The sequence below is a fragment of the Rhinolophus sinicus genome, chromosome 14 (assembly GCF_057876585.1).
Source record: "Rhinolophus sinicus isolate RSI-liver-muscle chromosome 14, RSI-T2T, whole genome shotgun sequence".
Lineage (NCBI taxonomy): Eukaryota > Metazoa > Chordata > Mammalia > Chiroptera > Rhinolophidae > Rhinolophus > Rhinolophus sinicus.
Window position 1 is genome coordinate 69,480,987 of NC_142514.1, and position 14,695 is coordinate 69,495,681.

The 14,695-nt window shown below is 43.3% G+C and overlaps 1 protein-coding gene across 1 annotated transcript in view; it reads right to left on the reverse strand.

Moving 5' to 3' along the window:
• TGFBR3 (transforming growth factor beta receptor 3) overlaps positions 1 to 14,695 on the reverse strand; it is a 185,900-nt gene that overhangs the window by 102,643 nt on the left and 68,562 nt on the right. The window contains exon 3 of the mRNA XM_019753067.3: positions 8,705 to 8,889. Within this exon, the coding sequence (XP_019608626.3) occupies positions 8,705 to 8,889 (185 nt within the window). The remainder of the gene's footprint in view (positions 1 to 8,704; positions 8,890 to 14,695) is intronic.

A 14,695-nucleotide genomic window follows, 5' to 3' on the forward strand; every position in this document is an offset into this window, starting at 1 on the left:
TATGAAAAACAGCTAGTATCTGATTGTGTACTACGTGCCAGGCACAAAAACCAGCCCAAGTGCTATAGAGACCTCTCTCAATCCTCGGTGAACCCTCTAAAGAATTGCTACTATGGTATCATCTTCATTTTAAAGATGAGGAAATTGAGGCATAGAGAATTAAGTGACTCAACCAGAGTGACACACTTGGGAAGTGACAGAGCCGAGATTAGCCCTCTATCTGACACCAGACAAAACCATACTGAGAGCCACTCCTCCACAGCACATCTCAGGCCCCAGGAACTAAAGGTAGGACCTGACGGTAAGTTGCTTTAGAGACTGACTGGAGCTCCCCTTGAGAAGCTTGGAGAGAGTTGGAGGAATCATTGGCATGGAGGTGACAACCAAAATCCTGAGAACAGGCAAACCACTTTAAGCAGAGGAGATGGGAAAATAAGGGTCAAGTATTGCACTTCAGTCAAGAACCCCTAAAAAGGAAGGAAGAGCAGCTGGGAAAGAAACAGAAAAACAGATAGAAAGCTAGAAGGAGAACCAAGCTCAGGTAACATCATGAAACCCAAAGAGAGATGCCAGAAAAGGGGGTGCAGAAAAAGGAGCAGAGGAAGAGTTAACAATGGGGAAAGGTGTTATGGAAGCAAGAACTCAGTGACAGGAATTGGGATCCCTGGGTTCCATCCAGCAATGGAACCAATTTCTTCATTGCAGTGAATAAGTGGTCGCCTCACTCCCTGGTTGTGGTCTCTTCTGTAACGTGGTTGGGACTAGATTGCCTCCGGTCCCAGCACCCCATGAGTTGGCCAAAAGGGCATCATCAGGGACTCCCCAGTGATAAGTTAAGGAAAGGAGCAGTCACGCTGCAGGGGGGAAAGAAGGGAAAGGCAGATACACAGACATTCACTCATTCAAGAGGTGGGATAGGCTAGGAAAAGAGAAATTAAGATGGTGTGGAGAGCTGATCAGCAGGGCCAAGTTCATACATAGACTCTTCACTGGGGGAGAAAGAAAAGTAAAATAATTAAACACGTGTCTACCATTCACAGGAATATTTAGAAAACACAGTGGGGGGGGGAATGATTGAAAGTAACATAATAACTACTTGTGCAGAATTTGTGTCTTTAAATCAGAGATATTAGCAGTAAATTTCCTTTTATTCTCAAACAAAATGTCAAGACAGCAGATAAGCAATGGAAACAAGAAAGCACAAATTGGCTATCAGGATAGTCTGCACATATCAAACTGGGCATGTGCCCAACCAGCACATGTGGATCTCAGATTTGTAGACCTGCTCCTTACTTTAGTCTATTGCTTTTTAAAATTCTCTCCAAAAAGTTCTAAGGGCAAAGAGTCACATTTTCAAATGCGGAGGGTGCTCCTGAAGAAACATTTTCTAACAACATTTTCAGGAAATTATACAATTTCTTTTTTTTTAAGTCAAGAGAAGTTACCATAGCAACAGTAGTATGGGTCAGGGTTGTAACCCTAACCTCCATAAAGACAAACACCACACAAGCTGGAAAATGCTGCTGCTAGACAAATTTTAGAAGGGGTCAAGGCAGTCTCTTCCCCAGACTAGAGAAGAGGCAATAAGAGAGGCTTTTTCAATCTGTCAGCTCCCAGCCAACAAACAACTTAACCCAGCATTACCTCATACTAAAATGGCAGAGTCCGACCAGGCCCAATCCCTCTGGCGGGGCAGGGGGCTGTGCTTTCCTAGGGCAATTTTATAGCCTCTGGACGTTACTGTGATAAATGACAGGGTTTAAGCAATGTGGCCAGCCAGCATCTTGGTAGAAACAATGCAACGTCTTTGCTTAGCTTGTATTCTGATTTGTTTACTAAACCCTGATGTTTACTATTACCACTCTGATTTCTGCTTTCACTTTTTCTAAAATTCACGCTGGGTTTATGGAGAGTTCTTATTTGAGAGTTAGCTGAGTTTCAGATTGAACATCCTGCCCCAGTGTTTTAGAAAACCATCCTCGACTAGCATTGGCCAGTTTTAACTGACTTGCACTGTCCTCTACTGAGACAGCAGCCGGATGTCTAGCTGCCGTCCCGTTCTCACACCTGCTCCTCTGTCTACTTCTGGTACCTTCATACTGCCCAATGGGGTGTGATCATTTAAATTGCATTGAGTATCTTCTTGTGAAGGGACAACTCTTTTTAAATGATGTGGCTGTCCTATTCATTTACGGCCTCCAATCCTATGTGAGAGTCACATTCAGTTGCCTTTCAAGTTAATCAAGTGACTTCCACAGCAACCCTCTAGTGAGGGAACGGAGGGAAGAGGGGCAGAGGGAAAGGGAAGAGAGGGAGAGGCGGAGAGGGCGGCTGAAAAGGGGGGGAAGAGGAGAAAGGGAGGTGGAGGGAGGGGAGAAATGTTTTTTGAGAAATGTGACCCTTGTTGTCAGTGTCACTCTCTGATATATCTGCTGTAGATCTGGGACAAAATGGACAGTTCAGTGGTAATCTTACATGTCATCCTGGGGTGATTTCCAAAGCAACCTCCATTGAAACAAACACCATACAGTGTTTATACATAGAAGGTATTTGTTTAGTACTAACTGCATTTCACCAATATCCAGTGTCTGTGGGAGGGGCTTGACACTTGCTTAGACATACTACCTGTAAGATCTCTGAAACATAAATAGCCTTCAGTTTGTTTTGTTTTCTGCTTCCACATAGGACTAGCATTGGGAAGTCTTTCATGAATAACAGCAGAGGCAAAAAACGCCCCAGATAGAGAAGGAATGCAGCCAGTGTGCGCTCGTGTTCGTTTGCTATTTTTGCTCTTGCACATGCACTCCCCAAAAAGCTAGTCTTGAAATTTTGTATTAGTTCTTTTAGTGGTGATAGGTAAACGTGAGAACACACAACCATTCTCCCCACCCACCGCACTGGTGTGTCTATATTTTAATAACTGAGGGGGAGGGGGACAAGAGAAGATGTCCACCTGCTAATACTGTAGAAACAGGGGAAAGACTACATCTAGATAGATAGGTAAGTAGGTAGGTAGTAGGAATCTCCAAAAGTGTTTAATCCCTGAACTGCTAGAGTCCTCAACGTAAGCAAAAAAGATGTCAAATCAGATGGCAAAATCCACATACTGAAGGTGTTGTATTTCATTCACAGCAGGAAGAGTCTCTTAATGTGCTTCTTCTCCCTTATCACACAGTTCAAGCAAGTTTGGTTACAAGAAGTGGATCAGAAGCAGAGGACAGGTGAGTTACTTTTGTGAAGGCCGCTGAAAGCCTCATGGGGGGAAGGAGGAGAGGAAAATAATCAAGTCAGGAGGTGGCATTTAGTGTGAGGAGTACCAGTCCCATAGAGTGCAAGGGTTCCTGAGCTCAGCCCTGCATTTTATAATTACTGACACCTGATGTGATAATCTCCGAAACCCAAAAGGAAAAAACAGATACTGCCACACACAGATCAACCTTAACACTGCCGCAAAGTCACAAGGGAGGGAATGAAAAGGGACTCCGAACACTGGGAAAAGCTATCACATGAGCCTACGCACAAAACCCCAACCTTGGGGAGGTGACGTGCTGGATCACCTAGCAGATAGAGCCAACGGAGACTGGACAAGGTAAGGGCTGCAAGTAAAAGGGAAGTGGACTGGAAGTGTGGGGAAAGCTTGGACTGTTGGGTCCAACAGACCCGGCGCAGAAGCGGGCTGCAGGACCCGTCCGCTGTGCCAGCCTCCTCCCCCTTTCAGGCTGATGCGGGCTGGCAGACAGAAGACAAGTGCAGGGCAGGGGCCTGGCCCACAGAAAGCACGGCCACCACCCCTACCTGGCTCTTCCTGTTACCTGAGGGGTAAAGTAGCCGTTCAGAGGCAAGCAGAACAGTTGGCACTTTAGATGTGCTTATTTCCTTCTCTTTTTCCCGATTGTGATATTTCCTGTCCTCAGAAAGAACCAGGAAACGGACAACTTTATGCCACAGTCCTCAGAGAAGGTCCAGAGTAAAACTGACTCGGAGCCACATGTGTGATTAACCACACATCCCATTTGGCCCTGCCTGCCAAGAAGCTTCGAGCCAAATTTCAAACTCAATCATACCAACCACATTAACCCATATGGCTAACAAACTACACTTTTCTTTTTCCTTTTGTCCTCATTTTGCTTTTCTGCTTACACTGTTGGTCTGTCTATTGTTGTAAGCCCATCCCAAATCCTGTTTTTGGAATGAGGCAGAGAATAAGCAAATGCATGAAAGCGAGGAGGGTTTGGAGCTTTCTGACACTCAAGTTATTAAACCTGGCCCCTTTCCCAAGACAATGGAGGCTCCAGGTCCTCACTCCACCCCTACAGCCAGTCACTGGCACACCCATTAACAGTCGCTCTTTTAATGTCAAAACAAGTACATAAATTTAAACGCCCATATCTTTTACAGGCATACTCAGAGATACTGCACGTTCCGTTCCAGACCACCGCAATAAAGTGAGTGGTAATCTTTTTGCTGGTGGAGGATCTGTGAAAAATGTAACATCTGTGAAGCACGATAAAGCCAAGCGCAATGAAACAAGGTCTGCTATATACACTACGTAATGCTAACCAGAGGCTTATCCTCAGCAGCTTTTCATAATGAGCAAGCAATTAGGTAGATCGGAAATAGAAAAGACCCATCACCACATAAAAGCAGGTCACAATATAAATTAGATGATAGGAAGCAAAATTGTTGCCATTCCAGCAACTAATGAAAGTATGTGACTGTAAACAAGCCAGTGGTGGTGCTATAACCCTTCTGGGGAATTAGAAACCACCCTGAGGGGCCAAACTGACAGAGGGTGAGGGGTGAGGGGTGCATTTCACTTTGAAGTCAAAGAGTACAAGGAGCTGGTTTTAGAGGATGAGACCGGCCTGCTTATTCTAAAAGACAGAGCTGATTTCTCAAGGCTGTTTACCCTCTTCTGCCCTCCTCTGTTGCCAGAGTCTTTTTCCAGTTTCCTGTTCCCTTCCAAGGCTGTTGTTTCCAAAACCAGTGATTACAAATGAGAGGTGTGGTTTCAGATGAAAAATACAACTATAGGTCTGCGCTGTCCTGATGAGAACCAAGCAGCGAGGCCAATGGCAAAACAGGGCTTTGCCACAGAAGGCTCTATGTACACTACTGTTAACAAGTGAGTCCTCACACAAATTCTCTGCTGGCCTGTAAAAGTATTTATCTAACTTAAATGTAATTGTTTCTCCAAATCTTGTCAACCTGAGGTAGTTATTGCTTCCAGGTGAAGGCTGTCCCCTCCACCACACAGGAAAAGCAGCAGCCTCATGTCAGCTGAAGAACACCTTAAGGTGCCTGCGATGTAGGAAGTTAGTAAAATGTTAGAGACGGATGATTTATAATAGGTCTTAATGCTGATCATGCACCAATAACCAGCCAAGGGGAAATAGGGTTGATTTAGCAATCCCCTCACATTTAAGGAGGACATCACAAAAAATAACTACAGCGGTCATCAGTCAAGCTCAATTATGGCTTGGAACCAGGAGGGCATTCCTTATGCTAATTTATAAGCAACAACATTTATCATTTCATTTTGAAAAATATTTTCCTTTAACACCCAGTAGAGACACCCACAAAGGCTGCCTCTGGTCTTCCCACTACTGCCCTGAAAACAGATTGGCTGTGATTTTTAACACAGACATATAATAGCATATCTATAAAAATCAAATTACCAAGGAAGAATAACAGAAATAGTTGGGTAAATTTAGGTTGGAGGACCAATCTTGGTATAAAAAAAAAATGAATACAGTTAAGGTAAACTTTACAAGCTAATTAGAAATATTGGCAGGTCAAGTTATTGTTTAAATAGCTTTCCTGAGATAAAATCCACATACTATAAAATTTACCCATTTAAAGTATAAGTCAGTGGGTTTTAGTATACTGACATTTATCCATGGCATTTAGTATATTCAGTTGTGGAACCATCACCACAATTTAATTTTAGAACACTAGTCCCCTGCAAAAGAAACCCTGTATGTACCCATTAGCAGTCAACCCCCATTTCTCCCTTCTATCCTCCAGCCCTAAGCAGCCAGTAATTTACTTTCTATCACTATAAACTTGTCTATTCTGGATATTTCATCTAAATGGAATCATAGATGAAATGTCGTCTTTTGTCTCTGTCTTCTTTCTCTTAGTTTTCAAGGTTCATTCCTGTTGTTGTATGTTATCAGTATGTCATTCATTTTTATTGCTGAATGATATTCCTGTGTATGCATAGACCACATTTGATTTATCCATTCATCGGTTGATGGACATTCGGATTGTTTCCACTTTTTGACTAGTATGAATAATGCTTCTATGAACATTTGTGGACAAACTTTGGTATAGACATATGTTTTCATTTCTCTTGAGTACATTTGACTTAGGAATGGAATTGCTGGGTCATATGGTTCAAATGATTTTTAAAAACTGTTCGCACAGCTGCCGTAATGTATCTCCACAGTCATATCTGAAGAAAGTGAGAGAGATTTAATATTTCTCCACCTCCCTCTTACCACCCACAAACAAACTCTTTCATTCTCTCTGTCGTGGCCTGATGTCCTCTACACTCACTGCTGATGTCCTCTACACTCACTCCGTACACATCAAACACTCTGAGGTCCACTACAGGAGAGCAGCTCAGGGCCAGATGGAATTTCCAAAGATCACTTATCCCAACATCTTGTTTTCAAACAGGACTGAACTACAGCCATCTAATTCCTAAAAGTCCCCAAAGAAGGAAAGAACGCAATTTCCCTTAGTTGCCTCGTCTCAGAAATATCTTCAAATCACTAAGCCAAAATCATATACATATTAATACTATATAAATACTGAAGAAAGAAGAAGAACAGTCAGATTTTGAAAGAAACTTTAGAGACTATCCTCCACAGGCTCTTCCTTTACTCCTCACTGACGCACTATGTCGCTGATGGCTGCTAATTTTATGTATCTTCAGTACTGCCATGTCCTCAAAGGAATTCCAGTCAATACAAATGTGGGAGAGCTCTGTTGTCCAATAGTCTTATGTGAATCTATTTTCAGAGTCAACAACGGTACCGCACAATTTAACATCCAGCATGTGCTGCTATTGCTGCTTCTGTTAGAGCTCGAACTTTCTCTTCTTTCTTGGTTCCTCTGAGAAGCATATATAAAATGAGTAATTACTGCTGCGAAAGAATTGCTGGAGTCAGCAACACTTCATAGGAACTGCATTTCCTCCTCTTCTCCTTTCCCTCCCACCACAAATTCTCCCCCATAAGTTAAGAATTAAAGACATATTACTGGGATAAAGAAATCTGACCTGAAATATGTGTTGCAGCTACAATGGCACGCAACCAAGACTATTAACAATAATTTCCAGTGTAGCTGGAAAGGTTAGACGTTTTGTCTTTGAAATGAGCCAACGCTGCACACTTTCACAAGATTAAAATCAGTTTGCTTTTCCTTCTGGACACCTTGCCTCTCCTATTTCTACTCCCCCAAAAGGCAGAGTGGGTGAAGCACACAAACAAATGGTTCTGGCAGTTAACCTTCTTGCCCAGAAGAAAGCTCAAAGATAAATTCCGTTCTGCATCAGTTTTCGTGCACTTCACTGTGATCAGAATTTTTTTCTGGTTTCTCTCTCCCAGGAGAGAGAATACTTGAGTGATAACATTTCTGACAGACAGAAGCTTAGAAATAGAAAGAATGACAACTGTGTGTCATCTTGTAAAAAGTATGATGACCATTCGCCCACAATCTAGGTCATTTCTGAGCCAAAGGAAAAAGGAGGCCATTTCTCTCTTAATGTTAGTTTTAAAACTCATTCTCTTAACTCACTTGACCTTGGACAAGTAAGTTATCTCTGCACCAGCCCGTCACCTGTAAAATGAGGATAATAACAGGACTTCATAAAGTAAATACACAAGTGCTTCCAACAGTGGGAAGAGAGTAAATACTGAGTCACTAGAATCATCCTCCCCAAAACCACCACTACCCTGTTTCCCCGAAAATGAGACCTAGCTGGACAATCAGCTCTAATGTGTCTTTTGGAGCAAAAATTAATATAAGACCCAGTATTATATATTATATCATATCATATCATATTATTTTATACCTGGTCTTATAGTAAAATAATACTGGGTCTTATAATAATTTTTGCTCCAAAGATCCATTAGAGCTGATTGTCCAGCTAGGTCTTATTTTCGGGGAAACACAGTATCTTCAAGAAGCTGCCTGGATAGCATAAGGAGCTACTACCCCCAGGGATTTTCATGCAAGTACAAAATATTGCCATCTTTATTCCAGAGTGTTCCCATTTCCCTACTCAACTTGCAGGCGCAATAGGTTCATAAAACAAAGCAAAGAAAGAAGCAAGACAGGGCACAGGAAGAGATGGGAAAGGCATTTTACAATTACAGAGAAATGGCACCTAATTTTGTTTTTTCACAGCCATGTTTAAAAGATGAAATTCTTGAGAACATTCTTTCCAATATGGGGGGCCGGAAAAGTTAAAAAGCCATGAAATCTCTAGAGAGAGAGACATCCTCGAGTTGCCCAGACCAGAGAGCAATCTGTTACTTGAAATCTTCCTCTGTCCAGTGTCCTCCTCCCCATGTACATTCATACATGAGCATCCTCGTTAGACTCAGAATGAAAAACAAAAGACTCTTCGTTCAGAAAAGTGTCTTTACAAACTCAGAGGGGCAATGGGTAGAAAGCTGGCACCTGTGCCTACCTGTCTCGGCGGCTGGCCAGGGCCCTGGTCAGCAGTACGGAGGTTCAGGACGTGCACCTCCTGTGGCAGCCCTGTTGTGCCTCTGCTGGCACAGCCCGACAAGACGGTGAAGCTCTCCATTAAGGCCTGGACCGGATGGGAGGCATTGACGGGCGACAGTTCACACTGGGCGCTGGGCTCTGGACCTGCAGAGGGAATCACAAGCGGGAACCCCTCAGAAACCGCAATCGATTGTGCCACGATTAAATTGATTGTTCCGGATGGTCAAGCCACTGCTAGCCCACCAGAGAGGAGTCTTTCCAGGTGAGTTGTTTCCAGAACTAAATGGCAGAAAAGTTAGCCTATTCTTCTAAAACCCAATCTCTGAAATTCCTTTTGGATGATTTTAATGTGTATTTGATTATTTACATTCCCTTCTGGATGTACAAGTCATGAACGTATTCCTCTGGATGGAGGAAACCTCCCAATTGACATCTGTGTTCAATTCTTCCTTCCTCTCTTAGAAGAAAGCCAGAGATAAATGACATAAACTGCCTAAAGCCCCAACAATATTATGCATCAATAATATTAAACACCTAAAATCGTACCCCCAAAAAAGTATAAGATGCAGTTCCTACTTTTTAATTGCCACCCCTTCTTAGAGAAAGCAAAACAAACTTGATGCAATGAGTGGAGGAAATGGGGCTAACGCTGTAAAGTTTGGGCCAGTGGTCAGAAAAATTCTTCCAAGAGAGATAGGGTGTGAACAGAGCCTCAGATAGAAAAAGGAGAACCCTGGTCAAACTTGGCTCTTGCTTCTTCGTTCACCCTTTCTCTAATCAATCAGACTGTAAACCCTAAACCCCTTCACTTATCTCCATCTGTACCTCCTGTAGCCCTCACTGTCTCTGTCCCCAGACAGCTGCAGGTATTCCTAAAAGAAGCCCCAGGTGTCAAGCTCTCCAAGCCACCTTCCATATAAGCATTGCCCACCTAACCCAGGGGTGCTCAACTCAATGGTTATTCCAAATGCAAAAGCCTGACCCTCTAAACTCGCAAACAGGCCCTGTCCCTGGAACACTGCTGGCCTTGAGAATAAAGCCCGAGCTCCTTAACCTGGCACCCAAGGCTTTTCTTAATCTAGCCAACTCCTATCTCTCCAACCCCACGCCTCCCCACTCCAGCAACACCAGTTACCTTAGTGGTCTCCTAACATACCGTGATGTTTCTCAACTCCATGTCTTTATTCAAGCTTGTTCCCTTTGCCCAAATTCCTCTTCCACTCTAACTTCATCTCCACAACACCCCAGACTGAGGGAGGTACTCATTGTCTGTCTGTCCTCTTATAATCTCTCTGCCCATTTCTGCTGTTTCATTTTCCATACTATAACCGTCAGTTTAAATACCTGTCTTTGCCAGTCCAGTGTGACCTCCCTGGTGGCTGTGGGTTACTCATCTTTGTATCTTCCGCACCCATCACAGTGCCTGGCTCAGAAAATATTTGTTAAATAATCACTGAGCGTTAAAAAAAAAAAAAAAAAAAATTGCCACTTCTGTGATTAGGGCCCCATTCCAGGGACTTGGATTGGCTGTAAGGAACTGATGTGGGAAACAGATTGCTACAATGATGTGAGGTACACACATTTCACATTGGCTAGATTGATAGAGACATTCAGGAAGAAGGGGAACCTTCGATACTTAAACCTCACACACCTCTGTGCCTTGGTGTTATCCGCCCCCCATTTGATAGCTGGAAAGACTGGGGCTTGAACATACAGTGTCCACTAAACCTCGGTCTTCCAAATGGAACCCGATGAAAAACCTGAGTGCACTCCCATTAGTTCATCCTGACTTCTGCATAATAAAGACACTCTCCAGGATTGCAGTTCTGGTCTAACTGCAAATGCCCTTCAGAACAGAACCCGCAGGCCTGTACCCCGTCTGCCAGCCCATAAGCAGACACGCTGCCTGGTGTGTGTGCCAATTCTATTTCAGAACTCATGGAAATTATCTAGGCTGATAATAGTTATCTGGTCTGAAATGAAGTATGTACCTTCTCAAATAATCACTGCCGCCCTTTCTATTACTGCACTGTGCCCCGCTGCTTTCTGAGAAAGAGACGTAGTGAAGAAAGATGTCACGGCAGCCAAGGCAGAATGTACTGAATGTACGATTCCCTGAAGGCCCCCTCACAGGGCAAACAGTGTGAGCAGGTGGGCCTGCTCTGTGCTGCTCCCCCTCCGGCCTTCACCAGCCGTGGTGGGTATGTCTGGTGAATTTCACACCCCAAAGCTCCAGAGAAAGTCTCCTACTCCTACTCAATTCTGGGGACACACAGTGGCTATTGCTACCCACACTGAAAAACCCTTCTGATTTGGTTTCATAGGCTCCTGCCATGAATTTGCCATTATCGCAAATCAGGCACATATAAAAATACTTTTCAGTTCCATTTTTGTATGTATGTGCAAAGCTCTGACTGGGCTGTAGTTCTACCCGAAACACGTCTGCAAAAAGGCTTGCAATCTGCTTGACTTGTCCTCCTCCTGACCATGCCACCATCACCCATCAGGGTTCTTAAATCAGTACACTGCTCATCTCCACTAGGGTGGGAGCGAACACACTGGAAATAAATCAGAGGATAAGATCTTACACAAAGATGGAGGGAAGCAGAGAAGGGACGTCCCCAGTGCTGAGGATGAGCCTGGAATCTATTTTCTCTGTCCTGCCACAGTCCAGGACCGACAGACCCCCACTTTATGGGCTGCAGCACCAGCCAAGGTTTATACAAGTCAGTCCAAGGTCAAAGAAAGAAGAAAACAATGCACAGGCATACTCTGATCAAGTGACCGGATAGCTGCTCTTTATAGAGACCCACTGGGGTCAATTTTTAAACAGACTCAGTATAGAGTATCCCTCTCCATTGGACACACTAGAGTGGTATTTGGTTTTTGAGGTTCCTTATTGAAATTTTTTCCTCCACGTTTAAAAAAGAAAAAAGTTGGGGTGGCCAGATGTCTCAGTTGGTTAGAGCGCGAGCTCTGAACAACAGGGTTGCCAATTCAATTCCCACATGGAACAGTAAGCTGCACCCTCCACAACTAGACTGAAGACAATGAGCTGCCTCTGAGCTGCCGGAAGGTGGCCGGATGGCTCAGTTGGTTAGAGCATAAGCTCTCAACAACAAGGTTGTCAGTTCCCGCATGGGATGGTGGGCTGCACCCCCTGCAACTAAAGATTGAAATGGCAATACTGTTCCCCAATATTCCCCAATAAAATTTTTTTAAAAAGAAAAAAGTTCCAACATATGATTAAGCTATCCTTAAGCCAAAAAGACCAGAAAAATCAGGAATTGTCCACCTCCATCCCCAAGAGTATACAAGAAATGGTGAGTTCAACAGTTCAACACATAATGTCATTCTGGTCTAATAAAATAAATTGCTCCCATTTATAAGTGTTCACTGTGGCTGGGCTGGGCAGTGCTAGGTACTATACATCCTTCCAACACCATAAGGAGGCAGTATTATCCCCATTTAGAAGAAAAGGAAAATAAGCTCAATAAACTTAACCATCTCCGTCACCCAAGGCCTCGGCCTCAGACTTGCCTCCAAGGACAACATGGTGAAATTTTTCATTTAAACATGTTGGACCCAGAGGGGTTCACTGGTGAATTCTACCAACCAACATTTAAGAAAAAAAATCATAGCAATTCTCTGCAATCTCTTTCAGAAGATAGAAGCAAAGGGCATATTCAATCCATGAGGTCAGCGTGACCTCAATACCAAACCAGACAAAAACATTGCAAGAAAAGAAAACTACAGGCCAATATCTCTTATGAACATAGATGCAAAAATCCTCAACAAAATATTAACAAATCAAATCCAACAATGTATAAAAAGAATTATATGCCACAACCAACTAGGATTTATCCCGGGTATGCAAGACTGCTTCAATGTCCAAAAATCAATTAATGTAATCCATTGCATCAACTGGCTAAAGAAGAAAAGAACAACAACAAAAAATCACATGATCATACTGATAGATGCAGAAAAAGCATTTGACAAAATCTAATAGTCAATTCATGATTTGAAAAAAAAAACACACAAAAAAAAACCCGTCAGCAAACTAGAAATAAATGGGCACTTTCTCAACCAGGTAAAGAACATGTACAAAAACCTACAGCTAATATTATATTATACTTAATGGTGAGAAACTAGAAGCTTTCTCACTAAGATCATTTATAAGGCGAAGCTAATGCTTCCATTCAAGTCCTGCTAATGCTTACAGCTAGGTAGGGCCATATGACCAATTTCTGGCTAACAAGATATAATCAGAGGTGATATATGCAATATATGCTGACAGGAATGAAATGTCTTCTTCTGACCTTTCATCTTTTCTGTTGGCTGGAATACAGATGTGATGGGTAGAGCTAGAGCAGCCATATTGGGCCATAAGATGGATGCGACATCCTGAATCAGGCAAAGCAATAAAACAGAAGTTGCCCTTGATGAACCTGGACCTGTTAGGTCAGCTCTGGACTGCTTCTTTTCATATGAAACACAGGTAAATTTTTCTTTTATTCAAGACAACATTATTTTGGATTTTCTGAAGCCTCCACATATAAGGTTTCCTCCAGGAATAGTTTCCCCACTATTCCTGTTCCTCTCCCCTGCCTAAGTTTCTCTTACCTCACTTACTACATTAGATACGCATTTTTTTATACTCTCATAGTACTCTCTATTTCTCTTCACTGCACTTCATGTGCCTATACTTGTATAATTTATTTATGCAATTATTTAATGTCTGCATACACCCAAAGACTGCAAACACCACAAGAGAATGGCATCTGATCCTTCTGCTTATTGCTTTATCCCTTATCCCAGCATAATGTCTGGTACACAGCATGCACTCAAATATTAATGATGGAAGGGTGGTGGGAGAGGAAAGGGGAAAGAACCACGAGGTGATCCATGCTGAAAGGATTTCATACCAATAGGAGACCCTATCTAGAGTTCTTCCTTTCACTCTTTACCAAGTAGCCAAAGTATCAATCTTGTACTAAAGAAAAAAAACATCAATCATGAAATAAAGGAGGTGGCATTTTGGGTTGCTAAGAATCAAGTTCCAGTTGGGGCTTCCCCATCCTCAAATGTCACAGAAGACAAAAATGCAACCCCTGTTTCCGTCCTTTCATCCCAAACAGTCTTTTGGCAAAGCCCTTTTCTCCAGGTGCCTCTCCCATCTGTACACCATGCCCCAGCCTCGTCCTGCTACCTCCTGAGTCCGCCCCAAGCCTTCCTGCCCCTCTCCCGCAGCCACAGCCCACTCCCATCCTACCCCCATTCACTTCATCGTGGTTTCTTCTGCAGTCTGCCCACACAATGCCAGACCCATCTCCAGTAGGAAAAACTTCTACCCGAGAACAAGGTGATCCAACCCCCAGCCTCTAACATACATACCTGAGGGAACAAGGCAGCCATGATTCTCGCCTGACCATCAAGGGGCCCTAGTGTGGCGCTTGACAGCCACAAACATGCTCTGAAATCCTGTCTGACTCATCTGCTCAGTTTTGCGGTGACCTGTCAGCCCTGAAGCTGCTAGTTTAGGCGCTCACTGACAGCTTCAGAAGGCTGGGAGTTTCTCTTGTGGCCACTGCTGGAAACCCACAGCCCTTCCTTCCCTGAGCAATCTCTTCCTCATAGTCAACAACAAGTGAACAACACGCTCTGGTGATGATGCTAATCTACGACAAAGGACCAACCGGGGCACAGATGACAGGGAAAGAAACGCTGACTGAAAGCACCAATATCATAAACACACACTCCTGTTAACCTTGCACCATGCTTTCTAATTAAAAAGCATTTTACAGATATTTTACTATCTGAAGACTCAGAGAAACTCTGTAAAGTGAGTAGAACAGATGTTATCCCACCGTAATAAGTAAACTGTTGCAAGCCACAGAGCTCCTTGCATATTTGGGTCAAACGCTTCCTGACGTAAGCATACAGGCTCACC